Consider the following 22,448-nt stretch of genomic DNA (forward strand, 5'->3'; position numbering starts at 1 on the left):
GAGTATGACAGTACTGGGGGGATGTTTTATGCGGCAGCAGCTTTATTCCACAACCATCACTGGGAAGCTCATTTTAGTTTGCGTTTCTCTGATTATCAGGAGTCCCTGGGTGGTGCAAACAGTCAAGCTCTCAATTGCTAACCCAGGGGCACCTCAGAAGAAAGTCCTGGCAATCTACTGCCAAGGAATCAGCCATTGAAAACCCTATAGAGCACAGTCCTACTCTGATGCACTTGGGGGCGCTGTGAGTCAGAGTTGACTCGCCGGCAGCCAGTAGTGGTGATGGTGGATTATCAGTGAGACTGAGCACGTGCTCATCACATCTTGGCCCCGCGGGTGTCTCCTCCGTGCCTCACCTGCTGGTACCCTCGGCCAGTGGTTCAGTCTGGCTGCTTGTGCTTCCTGTTCCTGCTGGCACTGTCGCTGTTATCTCTGCAAGGGGTTCCTGTACCGTGGGCAGTTACTCCTAGACTGTTCTAGGCATCACAAACTATAACCTGACCTTACTAATGCCAGGACATTTCTATCAGTCCTTAAACTAGCCCAAATCAGATGTGGCCAGCCCTTTATAAGCAAAAGGCCCAGCCGTGACCACTAATTGACCTCAACAGAGGACGCAGGAGGAACGAATCAAAGGAAAATCATCAGGCGGACCGTATTTTGAAGCGAGAGGTCCAGCAAGAACCATGTCGCCTCCTGTTTCCTGGGTTTTCCCTTCTAGAGTTTTCCCTCCCCAGAACACCTGTGCGGGCGCCATCTTGCTGACCAAATCACATATAAGGCCTGTTTCCCTGCAGTTCGGGGAGCCTGGATCTGAGGGACCTCATCTCAATTTCTTGCTGTGCTCATTGCAATAAAGTTACTTTCTCTTTTTCAAAGACCGGTGTCCAGATAATTGACAAGTCTGAGTGTGCTGGACAAGGACCCACTTCCTAGGGTTCGACAACAAAAGCGTCCATCCTTTTCTATCTACCTTTTCTTTTTAGCCTTGTTTAGAATATCTAATGCCTTTCAGAGGATCCTGGTGGCGCAGGGGTTAAGAGCTTGGCTGTTAACCAAAAGGTCAGCAGTTCAAATCCACCAGGTCGTCTGGATTCTGAATATACCAATTCCTTTTTTTTTTTTTTTATTTGGCTAATAAGGCCTGTTGGGCCCTTACACCTGGTTCATCATCGGGTCTGAGTTGACCCACCTCACAGTGGGGACATCAGGTCAGAGAGTCACAAAATCTCCATGACAAGGTGTCCCAAGGTTCCCAGCCTCCTTGGAAACCCTATGGGGCAGTTCTACTCCATCCTATAGGGTCAGTATGAGCCAGAATCGACTTGACAGGAACGGGTTTCAGTTTTTGTTTTGCTTTAATGCCCCTCAGAAGCTTTTAATGTTGATGGAATTGTATTTATCAGTCTCCTCTCTAGTGAGTTTGTGGATTCGGGGTATCTTTTTTCTTTTTTTTCTTGTACTTTAGGTGAAAGCTTACAATGGTGTCTTTTAAGAAATTTTTCCCAATTCTGAGGTCCTAAAGACTTTCTCTATTTCCTTCTAATTGTTTGGAGTTTTGTTTTCCACATTTAGGTCTTTCATTCATCTAGGCTCTATCTCTGTCTAGGGTAAAGTAGGAATCCAGTTTTAATTTACTGTGGCTGCTCCATTGGTTAGTTAGCCCCGCTCCTCCCTGCCCCCCTGGCCTGTGTGGGCACTTTTGCCAGCTGCCACATTGGTTCTTTGCCCCCTCTGTCTGTTCTGAGCCAACACCATGCTGTCTCACTCATTATAAGCCTGTGCTAGTCAGTGATGTCTGGTAGATCGAGTCCACCTCTTTGTTCCTTTTTCTTTCTTCAAGTTTATCTTGGGAAGGTGGTGGCCGTGTGCCCGCTGGACTTTCCAGAATCCTCAGATGCAGACAGAGCAGTTAGATACTAAGAAAGTGGACAAGAAGCTGGGGTGTACTCCACAAACCTCCAAAGATAAGCGCCAAGGCCTCAAGGCCTGTGTCTTACCCGATCTGTTGGAACAGGGGGAGGCAGATGGGTGGAGGAATGTCTGATGAGCCTGGCATCAGGGAAGCCCCAAATCAGCAACCATGAGTACTCACTGGATGATGTGGCAGCCACCTGGGCAAAGCAACAGAAGATGGGAGGGTTTGCAGGTAGGTGCAGGTGCCAGAGGGGAGGTGTGCAGGGGCCTGAGGAGCCCAGACCTGTGACCGCTGTAAGACAGGTCCTCACACAGTGAGAAACTAGAAGTGGAATCCAAGTTGAGCAGGATAAAGACAAAGGACAAACAGAGACAGAGGAAAAGAGAGGTACAGATAAAAGCAGGAGAACGGAAAAGAGCCAAGAAAAATGAAAAAGCAATCCACCCTAATTTTAAACACTACGTGAAAAATGAAAGGGGGAATTTTGTGAAGTTAGAAAAGCAACCAAAACCAAGCCACTTTCTAAACGTTCAGAAAAACTAAAGTCACATGAATATAAGTAACGGAATAATATCAAGGACAAGTCCCATACAAAGTCATGATTTTTAAAAAGGACAGAGTAACATGCGCACAAACAAGGACAGTGCACCAGGATCACAGACTAGCAGAGTGCACCAGGGTCACATGTTAAAACAAACAAACAAAGAAATGGCACAAGACATTGAAGAACAATGTAAATCAGAAACACTCAGAAATGAGATGACAGAATTCAGAATTAGAAATAAAGGGAAAAATCATTCAGAAATGAAGACCGAGAGAACTCAAGAGCAATAACCCCAATATTCAGTGCCTTCAGAGAATATAGAAGGTGAAAAGGACATTTTTTTAAATCAAAAAGAAATTTAAAAAGTGACAAATCCAGAAGATAGGGGAAGAATATCCAAAATACAGATGAGGAGAGCCTAAAGAAGAACACCAAAACAATAGAACAGACACTAAGAATTATAGTTAAAGGAGGTGGTAAAACACATTTTTTTGAAATGACGTGTTGAAAGGGCCAACCACGTACCTGAGTATATTAGCCTCTGACATCCGACACCAAAACATGTTCTAGTAAAATGAGTGGATTTTAAAGAAAAAAAAAAAAACTTTGGGTGTCTAGGTAAAAAGAGCATGCAAATTATAAGGGAAAGAAATGTGTGTTATCATCAGACTTTTCAACAGTTACACTTTACGCCAGAAGAACACAGGCAGCAAAACTGACCTTCAAGACACAGAGGGAGGACGGCCGTGTGAAGGTGCATCTGCACGCCAAGTAACACCTGGGTCCACCAGAAGCTGAGAGAGACACGGAAGTGTCTCCCCTAGAGACTTCAGAGTAAACATAGCCCTGCCAACACCTTGATTTGGAGTCCCAGACTTAAAAACTGTGAGAGAATAAATGTCTGTTCTTATAAGTTACCCACTTTGTGATGTTTGAGGTTGTGCATGTTATGTGAAATACAGTACATGAGTAATGATGAAATATTTTAATTCTATTATTCCTTGTGTTCTTAAGAATCACGGTTGTTGGCATGGAAGCCAGCAGATACAGATGTCATGTAGAAGAGGTTAAGGAAAGCCTTTACTTTGAATCGGAAATATAAGTGTGAACTCATGAGGTGTTTTACCTGCATATACCCTAGCTGTGTGTACAGAAAAATCCCAGAACCAATGGCCAGTGCATGCCAGTGAACCTCCCTAGTGCCCAGGCTGTTGTCTTGAGACAATTTCTCCGACTGAAAGAAACCAGGCAGGGCTTCTCGGAGAAATGACTGATTCCCAGCCTGGGGCAGAAAATGTACCCAAAAATCCTGGAACACCTTGTCATGCCAGAGAGCAAGGAAGATATCAAAGACACGTCAGAAGTACTCAGGAGCCAACTTGAAGAGGCTCCCACTAGGCAAAAAGGATATAGTTTGAGCTTCAAAGAAGAATAAGAATTGCAATGAATTACAACCCATGTTTAAACCCATAATTCATAATTGTTGTTGCTGTTAGGTGCCATCAAGTTGGTTTCAACTCATAGCAGCCCTATGTACAACAGAACGAAACACTGCCCGGTCCTGTGCCATCCACACAATCATTGCTATGATTGAGCCCATTGTTGTAGCCACTGTGTCAGTCCATCTTATTGAGGGTCTTCCTCTTTTTTGTTGGCTCTCTATGTTACCAAGCATGATGTCCTTCCTGATAATATGTCTAAAGTATGTGAGACGTAGTCTCACCATACTTGCTTCTAAGGAGCATTCTGGTTGTACTTCTTCCAGGACAGATTTGTTTGTTCTTTTGGAGGTCTATGGTACATTTAATATTCTTCAGCAACACCACAATTTAAAGGCATCAATTCTTCTGTCTTCCTTATTCATTACCCAGTTTTTGCATGCATATGAGGTGATTGAAAACACCATAACTTGGGTCAGGTGCACCTTAGTCTTCAAGTCGACATCTTTGCTCTTCAACACTTTAAAGAAGTCTTTTGCAGCAGGTTTGCCCAATGCAATGTGTCTTGATTTCCTGACTGCTGCTTTCATGGGTGTTGATTGTGGATCCAAGTAAAATGAAATCTTTGACAACTTCAATCTTTTCTCCATTTATCATGATGTTGCTCATTGGTCCAGTTGTGAGGATTTTTGTTTTCTTTATGTTGAGGTGTAATCCATACTGAAGGCTGTGGTCTTTGATCTTCGTCAGTACGTGCGTCAAGTCCTTTTCACTTTCAGCAAGCAAGGCTGTGTCATCTGTATAACGCAGGTTGTTAATGAGTCTTTCTCATTCTGATGCCCCGTTCTTCTTCATATCGTCCAGCTTCTTGTATTATTTGCTCAGCATACAGATTAAATAGGTATGGTGAAAGAATACAACCCTGACGCACACCTTTCCTGACTTTAAACCATGCAGTAACCACTTGTTCTGTTCAAACAACTGCCTCTTGATCTATGTACAGGTTCCTCATGAGCACAATTAGGTATTCTGGAATTCCCATTCTTTGCAATGTTATTATGATCCACACAGTTGAATGCCTTTGCATAGTCAATAAAACACAGGTAAACATCTTTCTGGTATTCTCTGCTTTCAGCAAGGCTCCACCTGACGTCAGCAATGATATCCCTGGTTCCACATCCTCTTCTGAACCCGGCCTGAATTTATGGCAGTTCCTTGTCAGTGTACTGCTGCAGCCATTTTTGAATGATCTTCAGCAAAATTTTACTTGCAAGTGATATTAATGATGTTGTTGTTGTTGTTAGGTGCCGTCGAGTCAGTTCCGACTCATAGCAACTCCATGCACAACAGAACGAAACACTGCCCTGTTCTTTGCCATCCTCACAATTGTTGCTATGCTTAAGCCCATTGTTGCAGCCACTGTGTCAAGGGTCTTCCCCTTTTTCACTGACCCTCTGCTTTACCAAGCATGATGTCCTTCTCCAGAGACCGATCCCTCCTGATAACACCTCCAAAGTATGTGAGGCACAGTCTCGCCATCCTTGCTTTAAGGAACATTCTGGTTGTACTTCTTCCAAGACAGATTTGTTCTGTTCATCCTTTTGGCAGTCCATGGCATATTCAATATTCTTCGCCAACACCACAATTCAAAGGCGACAATTCTTCTTTGGTCTTCCTCATTCATTGTCCAGCTTTCACATGCATGTGAGGCAATTGAAAACACCATGGCTTGGGTTAGACACACCTTAGTCCTCAAGGTGACATCTTTGCTTTTCAACACTTTGAAAGGGTCTTTTGCAGCCAATTTGCCCAATGCAATGCGTCCTTTGATTTCTTAACTGCTGCTTCTGGAGGTGTTGATTGTGGATCCAAGTAAAATGGAATCCTTGACAACTTCAATCTTTTCTCCATTTATCATGATTTTGCTTATTGGTCCAGTTGTGAGGATTTTTGTTTTCTTTATGTTGAGGTGTAATCCATACTGAAGGCTGTGGTCTTTGATCTTCACCAGTAAGTGCACTAAGTCCTCTTCACTTCCAGCAAGCAAGGCTGTGTTGACGTCCATAACACAGGTTGTTAATGAGTCTTCCTCCAATCCTGATGCCCTGTTCTTCTTCATATCGTCCAGCTTCACCGATTATTTGCTCAGCATACAGATTGAATAGGTATGGTGAAAGGTGCGCCTTGTAAGCATATGGATATTATCCTATCTCTGACAGCATTGTACTTCAAAATAGATCTTGAAATATTCTCTTTTTTACGATGAATGCAATGCCATTCCTCTTCAATTTGTCATTCCCCGGCATAGTAGATCACATGATTGTCTGATTCAAAATACCCAACACCAGTCCATTTCAGCTCACTAATGCCTATGATATCAATGTTTATGCATTCCATTTCTTTTTTGGTGATTTTCAACCGTCCCAGTTTCATACTTTGTACATTCCACGTTCTGAATATTAATGGATGTTTACAGCTGTTTCTTCTTATTTTGAGTCATGCTACATCAGCAAATGAAGGTTCAGAACGCTTGACTCCATCCACGTTATTAAGATCGACTCTCCTTTGAGGAGGCAGCTCTTCCCCAGTCATCTTTTGGGTGCCTTCCAACCTGGGGGGCTCATCTTCCGGCACCATATCAGACAATGTTCCATTGCTATTCATAAGGTTTTCACCGGCTAATTCTTTTCAGAAGCAGACTGCTGGGCCCTTCTTCCTAGTCTTAGTCTGGAAGCTTAGCTGAAGCCTGTCTGCCATGGGTAAACCTGCTGGTATCTGAATAACGGTCACATAGCTTCCAGCATCATGCAAACCCCCACAGTGGCAGCCTGTCATAATTCATAATGATATTGTTTAAAAAATAAAAGAATCATTCATCTCCTGTGAATGACAGGTGACCAATTCATTATCTTGAAAAGTGGGCAAATAAAAGGAAATTGCCAAGCTTTAATTCTGTCTTCCTTCTATAAACTCTACCTCTGAGGAGTGAAACACCAGAAGAGGAGAAGCATCTCCTCACAAAACTATTCCAACTAACAGACAACAAAATGATAGACTATCACCATTCTACCCTCTCCAGTGAACTGAGTAAGAGCCTCTGCATGGTGCAAATGGTTAAGTGCTTGGCTTTTAACCAAAAGGCTGGCAGTTCAAAATCCACACAGAGGCAACTTGGAAGACAGGTCTGGCAATCTTCTGAAAGGTCATGGCCTTGAGAACCCTACAGAGCAGTTCTACTCTGCACACGTGGGGCTGCCATGAGTTGGAATCAGCTCAATGGCAACTGGTTTGTTTTATTTATTTGGTTAAATGAGCTCAGCACCAGTGACTGCTGGCATCAAAAAGGAGAGGTGACCAGACATGACGTGCCTTCTCATGAAAGCACCCAACCCCACCGCAGTCCTGCAAGGAGCTCAACCCAAGTGTAATCAGGCCTCTCGGTCCTCCTGCCAATTTGTCAGAAATACAGGAGACAGAGATTCTTGCTGAACTGCACCATGAGGAAAGCAACATCCAGACCAGGGGACCATCGACAGGTCAAAGAGCCTGGCTTCTTCAACACAACAACTGCAAGAAAGACAACTTGTAGATTAAAAAGAGACTTCAAAGACATATATTTTTAAAAAAACAGCAAGATTCATTAGAGAAATGCAAATCAAAACCACAATGAGATAACGTCTCACCCTGACATTACTGGCACTAATCAAAAAAACAACACAACAAATGTTGGAGAAGTTATAGGGAGATTGGAACTCTTATGCACTGCTGATGGGGATGCAAAGTGGTACAACCATTTTGGAAAATAATATGGCGCTTTGTTAAAAAGTTAGAAATAGAAATACCATATGATCCAGCAATCCCACTTATAGGAATACATTCTGGAGAAATAAGAGCCATTACAGGAATAGTCATATGTGCACCCATGTTTACTGCAGCATTGTTCACAATAACAAAAAGATGGAAGCAACCTAGGTGCCCATCAACAGATGAATGGATAAACAAACTATGGTACATACACACAATGGAACACTACACAACAATAAAAAACAATGATGAATATGTGAAGCACATGACAACATGGGTGAATATGGAGGGCATTATGCTGAGTGAAATAAGTCAGTCACGAAAGGACAAATACTATATGAGACCACTACTATAAAAACTTATGAAAAGATTTACACACAAAAAGAAGCAAACTTTGATAGTTACAAGGGAGGGGAGCAGTAGGGAGGGAAAATCACTACATAGGCAATAGATAAGTGGTCACTTTGGTGAAGGGTAGGACAGTACACAGTACTGGGGAGGCCAGCACAACTTGACCAAAGCAAGACCATGGAAGCTCCGTAGACACGTCCAAACTCCCTGAGGGACCACATTACTGGGCTGAGGGCGTTGGAGACCATGCTCTCAGGGCATAACATAACAGTGAGCTCAATTGTCATAACATAGTTTATAAACAAAATGTTCTACATTCTACTTGGGTGCATAGCGTCTGGGGTCTTAAAATCTTATGAGTGGCCATCTAAGATATTCCACTGGTCTCACTCCATCTGGAGCAAGGGAGAATGAAGAAAACCAAAGACACAAGAGAAAGATTAGTCCAAAGGACTAATGGACCACAACTACCACAGCCTCCACCAGACTGAGTCCAGCACAACTAGACAATGCCGGGCTACCACCACTGACTGCTCTGACAGGGATCACAATAGAGGGTCCCAGACAGAGCTGGAAAAAAGCATAGGACAAAATTCTAACTCACACACACACAAAAGAAGACCAGACTGGCCCGACAGTGACTGGAGAAACCCTGAGAGTATGGCCTCTGGACACCCTTTCAGCTCAGTAATGAAGTCACTCCTGAGGTTCACCCTTCAGCCAAAGATTAGAACCGAACTGAACTGAACCGAACCTGTTGCCGTCGAGTCAATTCCGACCCATAGAGACCCTGTAGGACAGAGTAGAACTGCCCCATAGAGTTTCCAAGGAGCGCCTGGTGGATTCCAACTGCTGACCTTTTGGTTAGCAGCCGTAGCACTTAACCACTATGCACCAAAGATTAGACAGGCCCATAAAACAAAACAAGACTAAACAGGCACACCAGCCCAGGGACAAAGATGAGAAGGCAGGAGGGGACAGGAAAGCTGGTAATGGGAACCCAAGGTCGAGAAAGGGAGAGTGTTGATATGTCGTGGGGTTGGCAACCAATGTCACAAAACAATATGTGTATTAATTGTTTAACGAGAAACTAGCTTGCTCTGTAAACCTTCGTCTAAAGTACAATTAAAAAAAAAATCACAACTTAAAAAAAATAATAAAAATAAAGCATCTTTGCTTGTCCTTTTTTTTTAAAAAAAAAGGCAAGACTCAATTATAGTGTTTAGAGAGGTCTATTTGGGTGATAAAAGCATAGAAACTAAGCGCTGTAAAAGTCAGAGTAGCAGTCACTTTGGAAGGAAAGAGCTGTGACTGGGGCAGGGCACAAGGAAGAGCAATCTGGCAGTGAATCAAGTGTGTTTGCTTTATAATAATTCACTAAGCTCTACATTTACTTCTTCTTGTTCTGATTCTCTGTATCTACATTTTATTTTTTACAATAGAAAAATTTAAAAGGTATATTAGCATTTTGTACACATTTACTCTTTGATGCACATTTCCTATTACATTTGACAAATCTCCTGAAAAATTCACTAGGCATCTTAATTGGAATTGCATTGAATTAATTGACCAATTTGGGACAGAAATGACATCTTAAACAGAGCTGAGTCTTCCAGCAATGAATATAGCATGCCTCGCCATTTATCTGGATCTTTTTCAAATCATTTATTTATGCTCTTGAAACAGAAGTTGAAGGATTCTGTGACTAGTTTCCTTATTTTATTACATTTTCTTGAAAAGGTGTTGAAATTGATGAAGTTTTTATGCATCTACAAAATAATCATATAATTGTTCTCCTTTAATCTTTTAATGAGGTGAATTTCACTGAGAGATTTTCTAATGTTGCACCACACTTGCAGTCCTGAAATAAACCCTATTTGATCATGTTTTTAATATACTGTCAAACCTATTTGCTCAAATTTTATTTAGGATTTTTCAACTATCTTCATATGTGAGACTGGTCTATACTTTTACTTTCTTGTGTATGCCTTAGAAAATTTACCCATCATCTCAAATATTGCCTCCTCCTCATTCTCTCCTTTCCTTCTGGGACTCTAGTTGAAACATTTTTGGCATTTTACTTCATTCTCCACATTTCTTGATCGCTCTTCTTAATTTTTCATCTTCTTGTCTCTCTGCTGTATTCTGAATCTGTCTTCCAGTTCACTAATTCTCTCTTCAGTGATGTCCAATCTGTTCGTAAAATATTGTCTTAGTTTTAGTGCTGCTATAACAGAAATACCACTAGTGGGTGGCTTTAACAAACAGAAAATTATTCTCTCACAGTCTTGGAGGCTAGAAGTCTGAATTCAGGGTGCCACCTCCAGGAGAAGGCTTTATCTCTGTGTTGGCTTTGGCGGAAGGTCTTTGTCATCAATATTCCCTGGTCTAGGAGCTTCTCAGCACAGGGACCCCGGGTCCAAAGGACAGGCTCTGCTCCTGGTGCTTCTTTCTTGGTCATAATGAAGTCCCTCTCCTCTTCTCTCTTTTATATCTCAAAAGAGATTGACTCAGGATACAACCTAATACTGTAGTCCTGCCTCATTAATATAACTGCCTCTAATCCTGCCTCTTTAACATCACAGAGGTAGGATTTACAACACAGAGGATAATTACATGAGATCACAAACAGATGACAACCACACAATACTGGGAATCGTGGCCTAGCCACATTGACACACATTTTTGGAGGACACAGTTCAATCCATAACAAGCATGTATTATATTTTTAATTTGTTACTGTAGGCTTTGTTTTGTGGAAGAAAAAATATAATAACAGACATCTTATTTTGATTTTAAGGTTTTTTTCTTACCCACAAAACCAAAAATTATCTGTAAAAAAGCCTGACCCAAACTGCAGAAGTATTGACCTTTTTTTTTTTTTTGCAAGAAATTGATTTGCAGCGTTGAAAATTTGTCTTTTTCCTGCTATAAAAGGGTAATCAATAACAAAACCATTAATTACCTTATGAGGTAATGAAAAAGACTCTGGGTTTACTTAACTTAAATTTCAAGAGATCTCATGGCTGCAGGTGGGTAAAGGGCCAAAAGTTTAGCAGCTACTTTTTAATTTTAATTTGGTAACCACTAAATAAGTACCTGATCACGACGGAAACTTGTATTTACTCAGGAAAAAATACATAAAAACTTCTGTGTGACGTTGTCAATCCTTGGGAATGTTCCTTTTTCATTTTATCTTCATGCTTGGGAGACTCACGCTCAACAATTAGCAAATTGTTTACTAAATTATGAAATGATCTAACTCAAGGGTTTATTTTTAACAATTGTACCTAGCCTACTTGTTTTTAGAGGCAAAGTGATCTCCCTGCAGACATATAGGGTGACTGCTCCAACAAACTTTGTTTCAACTTCTTTGAGGTTTGATTATTTTTTTTTTTAACAGTGCCTAGAATTTCCACTGGAAGCCCTGGTGGTGTAGTGGTTAAGTGCTACGACTGCTAACCAAAAAGTCGGCAGTTCAAATCCACCAGGTGCTCCTTGGAAACTCTACCAGGCAGTTCTACTCTGTCCTATAGGGTTGCTATGAGTCGGAATCGACTTGACGGCAGTGGGTTTTGGTGTTTTTTTTGTTTTTTGTTTTTAGAATTTCCATTTGCTTCTTTCAAATAGGCTTGGTCTCTATAGTTTTTGTTTTTGTCTTCCTCCCCCTCCCCACTCACTTCTCATATTTTCAAGCTTGTTTTTTATCTCTTTACATGTAGTTAGCATGGGTGGTATGTAGCATGTCTGATACTGCTTTATGACTTTGTGGGGCTGTTTCTATGGCCTGCTAGATTTTTTTGTTTGCTTGTTTTGGAGGGGCTTTTTTGGCCCCTCCTGTCTCTTGTGCTTCATTTTCTGGTCTGTTTGAAGCCCTTGAAAAGCTATCTGTGGAATTCCAGGAAGCCTAGAACGAAGGGGCTTCCCCCACACGTGATTTGCATTTGTTTCTGAAAGAAATCTCAGGAGTAACACCTGCATGGAACCCTTTCAGACTAAATTAGCTGATTCAGGCCTCTGACCTTCCAGGTGATGCAAACCTGGGCCGCCAAGGTTTCTGGCTCTCCTGGAAGCTGTTTGTCCCTGCTCTGCTAATACCAAGACAACTCATTCTCTGGCCCTAGGGGCTGGGGAGGGGACAGGTTTCTTCTGATTCACCCCTCTCCAGTGTTGGCCCCTTGAGGGTGCCAGCTTAACATTGGGAAAATCTTTGGATTTGCACCAGGGGCGGCTCTGTGATTTTCTGGCCTGTGCCCCTCCCAAAGCCTCCAGGTTCCACTGGGCTAGAAAACACCCTCAGGGCAAAAGTGGCTTCCTGTTAGGTGTTTCCACAGGCTTCTCTCTGGGGTTTTCCCTGACAATTCCTTGTTTTTCCACCAGCTCTTAGAAGTTTTTAGGAAGTTTTTTGTACACGTTTCTCCCCAGCATTGCTCGTTGTTTTCAGAAGGAAAGTTGGTTCAAGCAGCCTGGTCTACCACCTTATGAAAAATGTGACTACCAGCTCATTTTTAAGCACACAAAAGTCATTTCTCATCCCCCTCCTCTCCGTCAATACTGACTTAAATTCACCACCATGTTTTGCAAATTCCTTTGCTCACCATTCTTTTATGTAACCCACTTCTTCCTTTTGAGTTCATATTTCTCCTTTTAAAAGTACACATTAGGCTCTCTTTTAAGTTCCTGGGTGGTGCAAATGGTTAGGTGCTCAACCACTAGCTGAAAGGTTGGCAGCTCAAACACACCCAGAGGTGCCTTGGAACAAAGGCCTGGCAATCTGTGTCTGAAAGGTCACACCTTGAAAACCCTATGTAGCAGTTCTACTCTGGGCACATAGGGTCACCGTGAGTCGAACGCCACTCAACAGCAAGTGGTCTGGCTTTTTGGTTTAGGCTTTCTTTTAGTAAAGCTCTGTGGGTATTTTAAACTCTTTGAATAAGGGAAAATATATTTATTTCTCCATTATGATGAATTTTAGGATCACAATTATTTCTGAACAGTAACAATGAATAGTTTTCCCCATTTTGCGCCACAAATAATTTAGCACATGTTTACTGTACTCGCTCTTTTCTCTATGTGTTCTTTTCGTCTGTTGGTTTACTCTGGAACAAGAATCTCTTACCATTATATGTCCTATTATGAAATTGGAAACTTTCCTTTTATACCCACTGTTTGTGGTGGTGGGGGTGGTGGGCTTAGCTGCCACTGAGTCAGCTTTGGGCAGCTCTGGGGGAAGGCAGCAGATCTGGCCCCATTTCATTGGCACTCATGAATGGCAGCTCCATACTCCAGAACCGAGTTGGTAAAGATCTGACACTTTGAAACCTAGGAGGCTGTGGCCTCACCCTTTGAAGCCCCAGAAGCCATGGCCTCTCCCTTTGAGATCCCAGAAATCATGGCCCCACTCTTTGAGACTGAGGCAGCTCTGCTTCCTGTGCTCCTTGTCTCTTCAGCTTCTGTTTCCTGGGTCCTTGGCCTCTCAGCCCCTCAGGCCTCGCCACCCACATCAACCCTGCTTGGGCAAGTGTTTCAAAGCTCTTTAGCTCTGCCGATAAGTGCCTGGAGTCACCCCACTCCACCAGTAAACTTCAGCCAGAAGGCACTCAGCTCTCTTGCTCTGGGGGTCAGCAAGCCTGTTGTTAGTGCATCAAGTCGGTTCCAACTCATAGCAACCCTATGCACAACAGAGCAAAACACTGTCTGGTCATGTTCTAACCTCATAACTATTGCTATGCTTGAGCCCACTGTTGCAGCCACTGTGTCAATCCATCTCGTTGATGGTCTTCCTCTTTTTTGCTGACCCTCTACTTGACCAAGCATGATGTCCTTCTCCAGGGCTGATTTCTCCTGCTAACATATCCAAAGACTGTGAGACGTCGTCTTGCCATCCTTGCTTCTAAGGACCATTCTGGTTGTACTTTTTCCAAAACAAATTTGTTTGTTCTTTTGGCAGTCCATGGTATATTCAATATTCTTCCCCAATACAATAATTCAAAGGTGTGAATTCTTCTTTGGTTTTCCTTATTTAGCGTCCAGATTTTTTTATTTGCATGTATATGAGGCAATTTAAAATACTAGGGCCTTGAGTCAGGCTCACCTTTGTCATCAAGGTGACATCTTTGCTTCTCAACACTTTAAAGAGGTCCTTTCAGCAGATTTGCCCAGTGTAATGCGTCATTTGGTATCTTGATGGCTGCTTCCATGGGTGTTGATATCAAAGGCGGCTCCTGAAGACAAAGTATTATAGTGACATGTACAAAGACCTGGAGATAGAAAAACCAAAAGGGAAGAACAAGCTCGGCATTTCTCAAGTTGAAAGAACTGAAGAAGAAATTCAGCCTAGAGTGGCAATATTGAAGGATTCTATGGAAAAAAATATTAAATGATGCAGGAGGCATCAAAAGAAGTTGGAAGAAATACACAGAGTCATTATACCAAAAAGAATTGGTTGACGTTCAACCATTTCAAGAGATAGCACATGATCAGGAACCTATGGTACTGAAGGAAGAGGTCCAAGCTGCACTGAAGGCATTGGTGAAAAACAAGGCTCCAGGAATTGCTGGAATATCCATTGAGATGTTTCAACACACAGATGCATCACTGGAAGTGCTCACTCATCTATGCCAAGAAATATGGAAGACAGCTTCCTGGCCAACTCAACTGACTGGAAGAGATCCATATATGTGCCTATTCCAAAGAAAGGTGATCCAACTGAATGCAGAAATTATTGAACAATATCATTGATATCACACGCAAGTAAAATTTTGCTGAAGATCATTCAAAAGTGGCTGCAGAAGTACGCCAGCAGGGAACTGCCAGAAATTCAAGTTGAATTTAGAAGAGAACATGGAACCGGGACATTATTGCTGATGTCAGATGGATTCTAGCTGAAAGCAGAGAATACCAGAAAGGTGTTTACCTGTGTTTTACTGATTATGCAAAGGCATTTGACTGTGGATCATAACAAATTATGGATAACATTTACAAAGAATGGGAATTCCAGAACACTTAATTGTGCTCATGAGGAACCTGTACATAGATCAACAGGCAGTGATTGGAACAGAACAAGGAGAAACTGCATGGTTTAAAATCAGGAAAGGTGTGCATCAGGGTTGTATCCTTTCACCATACCTAGTCAATCTGTATGCTGAGCAAATAATCCGAGAAGCTGGACGATATGAAGAAGAATGCGGCAACAGGATTGGAGGAAGACTCATTAACAACCTGCGTTATGCAGGTGACACAGCCTTGCTTGCTGAAAGTGAAGAGGACTTGAAGCACTTGCTGATGAAGATCAAAGACCACAGCCTTCGGTATGGATTACACCTCAACATAAGGAAAACAAAAATCCTCACAACTGGACCGATAAGCAACATCATAATAAACAGAGAAAAGATTGATGTTGTCAAGGATTTCATTTTACTTGGATCCACAATCAACAGCCATGGAAGCAGCAGTCAAGAAATCAAAAGACGCATTGCATTGGGCAAATCAGCTGCAAAAGACCTCCTTAAAGTGTTGAAAAGCAAAGATGTCACCTTGAAGACTAAGGTGTATCTGACCCGAGCCATGGTATTTTTAATCGCCTTATATGCATGCAAAACCTGGACGATGAATAAGGGAGACTGACTAATTGATGTCTTCAAATTGTGGTGTTGGCAAAGAATATTGAACTGCCAAAAGAACCAACAAATCTCTCTTTGAAGAAGTACAATCAGAATGCTCCTTAGAAGCAAGGATGGCAAGACTGCACCTCACATACTTTGGGCATGTTATCAAAAGGGATCAGTCTCTGGAGAAGGATATCACGCTTGGTAAAATAGAGGGTCAATGAAAAAGAGGAATACTCTCAAGGAGATGAATTGACACAGTGGCTGCAACAATGCATAACAGTGATCGTGAGGATGGTGCAGGACCAGGCAGTGTTTCATTCTGTTGTACATAGAGTTGCTATGAGTTGGAACTGGCTCAATGGCACCCAACAACAACAACAACAAGGCAGGACCCAAGCAGTGCTCAGTCTAATGCTAACTATTTTCCCCTTCTGAGCCACAACCCTTTTGTATACTGTACCCGGTGCCCCTTGAACTAGCTGAGTCATGAGATTTTCTATTCTCTCTGGCAACAGCAGCTATTCTTGACCCTGCATGAGGGCAGGGTACTGTTTCCTCTGATCCTTCTGGATGGTTCTTTCCCTGCTGCTGGGAGTTTTCTCACATACATGTGTTGATCAGTGTTTTTGTTAGGTGCCATTGACTTAGCACATAGCAACCCTGTGTATAACAGAACAATATGTTGCCTGGCCCTGCGCCATTCTCACAATCATTGCTATGTTTGAGCCCATTGTTGCAGCCACTGTGCCAATCTATTTCACTGAAGATCTCCCTCTTTTTCACTGACCCTCTGCTTTACCAAGCATGATGTCCTTCTTCAGGGACTGGTCCATCCTGATTAAAAAAAAAAAAAAAAGTAGCACATCCAAAATATGTGAGACTAAGTCTCATCATCCTTGCTTCTAAGGAGCATTCTGGACATACTTCTTCCAAGACTGATTTGTTCGTTCTTCTGGCAGTCCACGGTATATTCAATGTTCTTCTCTGCTGAATGTTTGAGAGAGACTCACTAGAGACCTCCAGAGTTCTTTCTCTATGTCACTTTCTCCTCTCTTGTTCTCTGTCCTTGCCTCGTATCAGGCCAAGCTGCCCTGCAGGTGTTAGGTCTGGCCGGAGCCACCTGCACCCTGAGCAAGGCTCGGGATGCAGTTCTACATGTGTGAATGTAGCCCCTTACTGTGGACAGGCCCATGGGCTGCAGCGACCTCAGGGCCTGCATTCAAGGTCATATCTAGGATGCCCCCAGGAAGTCCTTTTCTGTTGTTCAGCTTTGAACAGGAGCAATGGGGCTTGCCAGTAAGTCAGGGGTGGGCTCCTCTGCCCCCCTGCTGGCCAGGTGAGGCTGCAGCTTCCCCCACTCAGACCCAGAATTGTGGGCAACCTGCTTCCTGACCTGGCCCCGTTTCTGGTGACCAACAGGCATTTCCGAGCATGGCTCAGAGGCGGGTCTGCCTCTCATCATGGGGCTGGTTCCCCCTCCACTGGGGAGAGACAGTGAGGAGCACGGGACCCTCTCCCAGCCAGTGTAGCCCCCAGAGCTCTCTCCCACACACCCCTCCGGGCACCACTGTGGCACTCACCCTGCTTCTCCACTTCCCAGGGAACTTGCTCAACAGCTTCTGCCGGGCTCCCCCCACGTCCATGCCCCAGTCCGTCCTGGAATCCCTGGAGCTCTCTACAGGAATGAAGTGTGCCCCCCGTGAAGGCTGCTCCCTGCACCTACGCATGCACGCGTCCCTCATACTGCAGGGTGAGGGGTGGCCCCTGGGCTCCCGGGAGGGAGCTGGGCCTGGCCTGAGGCTGGGCTGACAGTAGTGACAGGAACACCCAGGATGTCAGCAGTGGGGCAGGGCTCCATTTAGTCCTCACCATGACCCGCAGGGGGCTTGGGGTCGGGGTTGCTAACTTCGCAGAGATTGCAAGCCAGCATGGGGGTGTCTGGCCTGACCCCTGCCCTAACTGTGGCCATGCCCACCCTCCCTTGACCCCAGAGGGCCTGCGGGGCCTGGAGGTCTGCACCATGAGTCTCGACACCCAGGCAGTTCAGTGTCAAGGCGTGCAGGTGCTCCGGGCCTCCCGCCGACTTCATGTTGGTCAGCAGGTGAGGACAATGCTGGAGTGGGAACACCTCTAGGGCCCTCCCCATCCGGTCAGTTCAGCTCCCAAGCCATCGCCTGGCAGCAGCCACTGTGCCGTGCCCTGATCCTGGCTGCCCCCATTCCCCTCCTACTCCACCCCCCACCCCACCCTGACCACCTGAGCCACTGTCCACCCTCCTCCCTGGGCCCCAGATCCATGTAAGGAACCCCACTGGAGGCCTGGCTCAGGGCAGGTGGGCAGCTGGCCAGGTCTGCCTGGCCAACACCTGCAGCTGCCTCAGCTCCAGGTACTCTTCGACTGCTTGGAGGTGAGTGTGGCCCAGCACCTCTACGTCACCCTGAGGACCATCCCCCACTTCTGTGGGCTCCAGCTGGACCAGCAGTACCACGTGGAAGGTGGGAGCCCTGTGAGGGCTCAGCTGCCATCTGGCCTCTAGGGACTGTCCTTAGGCGGGGCTTGTCCAGGGCTGGGGCAAGAAGGGGGAGTAGTTAGAGCATGCCCAGAGGGGCCAGGGAAGGACAGAGAAGGGACCAGGGAGGGACCAGGGCAGGCCCACGTGCTGGACAGCTCCAGGACAACCATTTGGCTTAATCTGGGTCATCACCTCCCTGAAGAGGGACTTCCAGAGGCTGAGAGGGCAGAGGCCCAGCTGGGGGCAGCCGCTGGGGGTTGAGGAGGCTGGCCAATCAGCCTCTGGCGTTTGCAGACTGCAGAGACCAAGATGTGGGGAGGAACGTACCTGACTGCTTAGGTGAGTCTCCCTCTTTAGCGTGGGACCACAAGCTCCCGCCCCTGGAAGACCCACCCATCCCTGGGACACTCACACGTCCAGGCATCTGCAGCCCTCCCTCCTCCTGAGTCCTCAGGTGGATGACTCCCAATGCCTGGGCCAAGTACAGGTCACCACCCCAGGGCTCTCTGGACAGATGTAGCCCTGTGTCCCTGACCCATGTCCATGACCCAGTTAACCCGGCATTGCTGGCTCTGGCCCCAGCACCGCCTCACTTGCCGCCCCTGCAGCAGAGAAGCTCACCTACAAGGTGAACCGCAGCCACAAGGCCATTCTAGTGCAGGTACCAGATGCCGTGGGGAGCCCGGACTACTATGTGCGGCTCTGCCTCAGGTGGCTCACCTGTGAGGACACAGGCCCCACGGTTCGGGTGAGCTCCGCCTCCGCGCTCCCACACTTACGCCACACCCACCCACCCAGCCTCAGGCCCCTCAGCCCCTTCCCTCACTGCAGGTGACTTCGAATGGGGTCTCCCAGACGGTCTCTTTGCCCTACAGCCAAGAGCTGCCATGTCTGTGCCTCGAGGTCAGTGAGGGGGGCCAGCAAGGGGGGCCAGCGGAGGGGGGTGGTGGGCCCTGCACTGACCCCAGCCCTTCTACAGGGTTGGCCTTCGACGCCGGACGCAGTGCGGATTCAGACCTGCCCCTTTGAAGATGGCAAGTGCCCTGAGGTCCCCAAAGACCAAAAACCAAACCCAGTGCCGTCGAGTCGATTCCGACTCACAGCGACCCGATAGGACGGATTAGAACTGTCCCACAGAGCTTCCAAGGAGTGTTCGGCAGATTTGAACTGCCGACGCTTTGGTTAGCAGCCTTAGCACTTAACCACTACGCCACCAGGGTTTCCAAATACATATATATGTATGCAGGTATAAGTGTGTGTGTATGTATATATATACATATACATACATACACACACACACACACACACACACACGAGCCATAAGAGAAATTTCCAGTAAATCTTTGTCCAAAGTACTGTGTAAAAAACTAAAATCCATGTTCCTACTCCTTTTAGCAGAATTAAAACTGAAACTAGCCTTGCCTGCTTGTAGGCTGTGTATGTGGCATAGCAACCTGTGGTCCCCAGGAGCTGCTTTTGACCTGCTCTCCTTCCCTGGCGGCCTGGGGGAGGGGGCCTCAGAAGGGGCTGGGCAAGGGCAGAGAAGGAGGTGGGAGGAGAATGGGAGGGTAGGGAGCAGTGAACCCACAGGAGAACTGCCCCATCCCATTCTGGGAACCTGGCCCAGTGGTCACAGAGCCTGGTGGGTGTGGTGGGGACAGTGGCCCAAGCCATTGGCAATGACCAGTGTGGGCAATTCCTGCAGACACTGAGGCTCTGTGGGATGCTGTCCACTACCATCCAGGCAGCCAGGCACTGAGCTGGGAGCCCATCTGCCCTGTGAGTGGACGTGTGAGCCTGTGTTGGCGCGAAGGGCCCGGGGCCCCCTGCCATGAGCTGGAGCGCTCTAGCCAGCCGGCACATGGCAAGGTGAGTGTCCCCTGGAAGGCAGGGCCTGGCAGGATGGCCGTGCCCTGATCTGATCGCCCCACAGGTGCGGTACCCACTGGTGGACACGCAGCCCCAGCTGTGCCTGAAGGTGAGTGGGCCTGGCAGTCTCCCCTTCCATGGCCCATTTGGGGGTGGAGGGGCGGGTATAGGGAGGGCAGTGAAGGGGAAGGGGGCAGGGGGTCTGCAGCTGTCGCCCACACCTTATCTAGCCCTGGAGTCCAGCCAACCACCCCCCGTGGCCCCAGCTCCCAACTACTGCTCAGACCCCCTCCCAGCCTGACAGTGGGCAGAGATAAGGGCCCTGAGGAGGGAGGGCCAGCCCCAGTGCCCCCGCCCCCACCATGCAGTGTGCCCTTGGCGCCTGCCTGGGGCTGACAACCACAGGCACACCCAGGGAGCCCTCTCTCTGCAGTTCTCCACCCACAGGGGCTTCTGGGTACGGTGTCCCTTTGCACAGCGACGCTTCCCAGGTGAGCTGGGTGGGGGGAGCTGCTTGCACAGCTCATCAGGGGGCAGGCGGTCTGCTTACATAGTTCATGGCGGTGAGGGGGGGCTGCTCACATAGCTCACGGGGCGGAGCGGGGTGGGGGACTGCTCATATAGCTCACGGAGGAGGGGGCTGCTCGGCCGTGCTGTGTAGACCAGCAAATAGCATCCTTATTGTGGGTGCTCAGACTAGTGGGGGGGAACATGGGGGGACTGAGTCAGTGGGGAGAGGGGCAGGTGGGGGTTCCCTCAGTGGAGAGAGGGGAGAGGAGGAGGGTCAGTGTGCTGGCCTGTTGGGCTGGACAGGGTGCTGTTGGGGTGAGAAGGGGATCTAGGCCAGTGTATGGTGGAGGGTGGACTGGGCCAGTGGGGAAGTTTGGATGGGGTGCTGGCCTAATGGGGGGCAAGACGGGATGCTTGCCCAGTGGGGCCTCATTCCTCCACCTGCCCGGCAGCCTGGAGGATGGCAGTCCAGCCGCTACCTTCGCAGGGCCTCCTCCGGGCCTCGTTCTTCTCCCCCAGCCCCGCCCGCTTCCAGGTGCGCCTGTGTCACCAGTGGGAGCCCCAGCTCCCCACCTGCCACCGGGTGCTGGAGACTACGCCCCTCCCTGCAGCCCTAGTGAGCCAGGTGGGGTGCACACGACTCTAGGGGGGCTGGGGCCCACAACTGTCCTCTCTGCCTCCTCCCCCAACCATCCTGCCTTAATGGGTGCTGGGAGGGTTGCCCTGCGGACACCGCACGCACATGTACCGCGTGTGTTGCACCTGGGATGCTGAATGTCTGCCTGACGCACCCCTCCCCGACCAGGGTGATCCATTGGTGGGGCCTGTGGCTGCCTTCGTGGACATTCCCCAGGAGGAGGCCTGTGCCCCTGGCATCTGCATCCAGGTGGGTGGCCCTGCCCGGCCCTGCCCCCTCCGCTCCCGCTCCTCAGTTTCCCCAGTGTCATCAGCATACAGGGGAGACCCCCCTCCCCAAAGCTGTGCCTGTGGCCAGCAGTGCCTCCCGGCGGCCCTGGGGGCATGGGGCTGGGGCTGGGTGCAGGGAGCTGTGAGGTGGTGGCTTGACTGACCTCTTGGCGCCTGCAGGGCTGGAGGACCGACGTGAATTTCTCTGTCCCCCAGCAGCTGTGTAATGTCCAGTGTGGTGAGAGCCCAGCAGGGGATCTGGGCCCGAGGGGCTGTGGAGGGCGGGGCTGGGCCCAGGCTCAGCTGTGGGAGGGGAGTGGAGGAGTAAGGGCCTGGGGGTCAGGTCAGGCTTCCAGTGCAGGGGTAGCTCTGCTGCCCGCCTGCCTGCCCCCTCATCCCCAGCCCAGCATGCACCCTGGACCCCTGGAGCCTCCATCCCTGCCTGTCTCTGAAGTCCTCCTTCTGAGGGCTCAGTCCTCCATGGTGTGTCCATCCCCCCAACTCAGGGGCTGTGGTTCCAGAGAGGTGTGCAGGCCTGCATCCCCTACTGCCCCCTCCCACAGCAGAGTTTCCTGGCCAAGCCTGGGTCCCTCTCCCCAGCAAGGGTCACCTCCAGCAGATGGCAGGCCATGGGGATTGCTCTTCCCTCGAGGCCTGGTGTTTGGGCAGTAACCTTGGGGACTGCTGAAGCCAAGTGCCAATGCCAAAGCCATGCCCCTCTCTCCAGCCGTCACCCACGAGACTGTCACACGTGACACCACAGCCTGAGTCCCTGTCTCATCAGGAACAAGTAGGTGCCAGGCCTAGACTTCCCATGGGGACCCCACAGCCTCTGACAGATAAGGCAGCCCTTCTCCCCACCCTCACCTCCACCCTGCCTCTCAGAGCCTGGGGAGGAGTCTCACCTGACCCCAGGGTGTCAGACATAGCTGTCTTCCAACAATCCAGGGGCTCAGCCAGGGGCTTCAGTGTCAGCCCTTCCTGA

General features: G+C 47.5%; 1 protein-coding gene across 6 annotated transcripts in view; it reads left to right on the forward strand.

Annotated features, from left to right (window-relative positions):
• Positions 1-22,448, forward strand: part of IL17REL (interleukin 17 receptor E like) — a 53,954-nt gene that overhangs the window by 25,399 nt on the left and 6,107 nt on the right. The window contains exons 3-16 of one of the 6 annotated variants that reach the window (XM_023542010.2): positions 17,267-17,416; positions 17,658-17,767; positions 18,047-18,161; positions 18,473-18,517; positions 18,787-18,926; positions 19,010-19,081; positions 19,158-19,212; positions 19,884-20,047; positions 20,112-20,156; positions 20,481-20,538; positions 21,010-21,182; positions 21,363-21,443; positions 21,644-21,701; positions 22,191-22,253. In XM_023542010.2, the coding sequence (XP_023397778.1) occupies positions 17,267-17,416; positions 17,658-17,767; positions 18,047-18,161; positions 18,473-18,517; positions 18,787-18,926; positions 19,010-19,081; positions 19,158-19,212; positions 19,884-20,047; positions 20,112-20,156; positions 20,481-20,538; positions 21,010-21,182; positions 21,363-21,443; positions 21,644-21,701; positions 22,191-22,231 (1,307 nt within the window). In that variant the 3' untranslated portion in view covers positions 22,232-22,253. Of the gene's footprint in view, positions 1-17,266; positions 17,417-17,657; positions 17,768-18,046; positions 18,162-18,472; positions 18,518-18,786; positions 18,927-19,009; positions 19,082-19,157; positions 19,217-19,883; positions 20,048-20,111; positions 20,157-20,480; positions 20,539-21,009; positions 21,183-21,362; positions 21,444-21,643; positions 21,702-22,190; positions 22,254-22,448 lie in introns of those variants that run through there. The other 5 variants (XM_064283315.1, XM_064283317.1, XM_064283314.1 and 2 more) reach the window with 5 other exon arrangements.

Source organism: Loxodonta africana, chromosome 4 (assembly GCF_030014295.1).
Source record: "Loxodonta africana isolate mLoxAfr1 chromosome 4, mLoxAfr1.hap2, whole genome shotgun sequence".
NCBI lineage: Eukaryota > Metazoa > Chordata > Mammalia > Proboscidea > Elephantidae > Loxodonta > Loxodonta africana.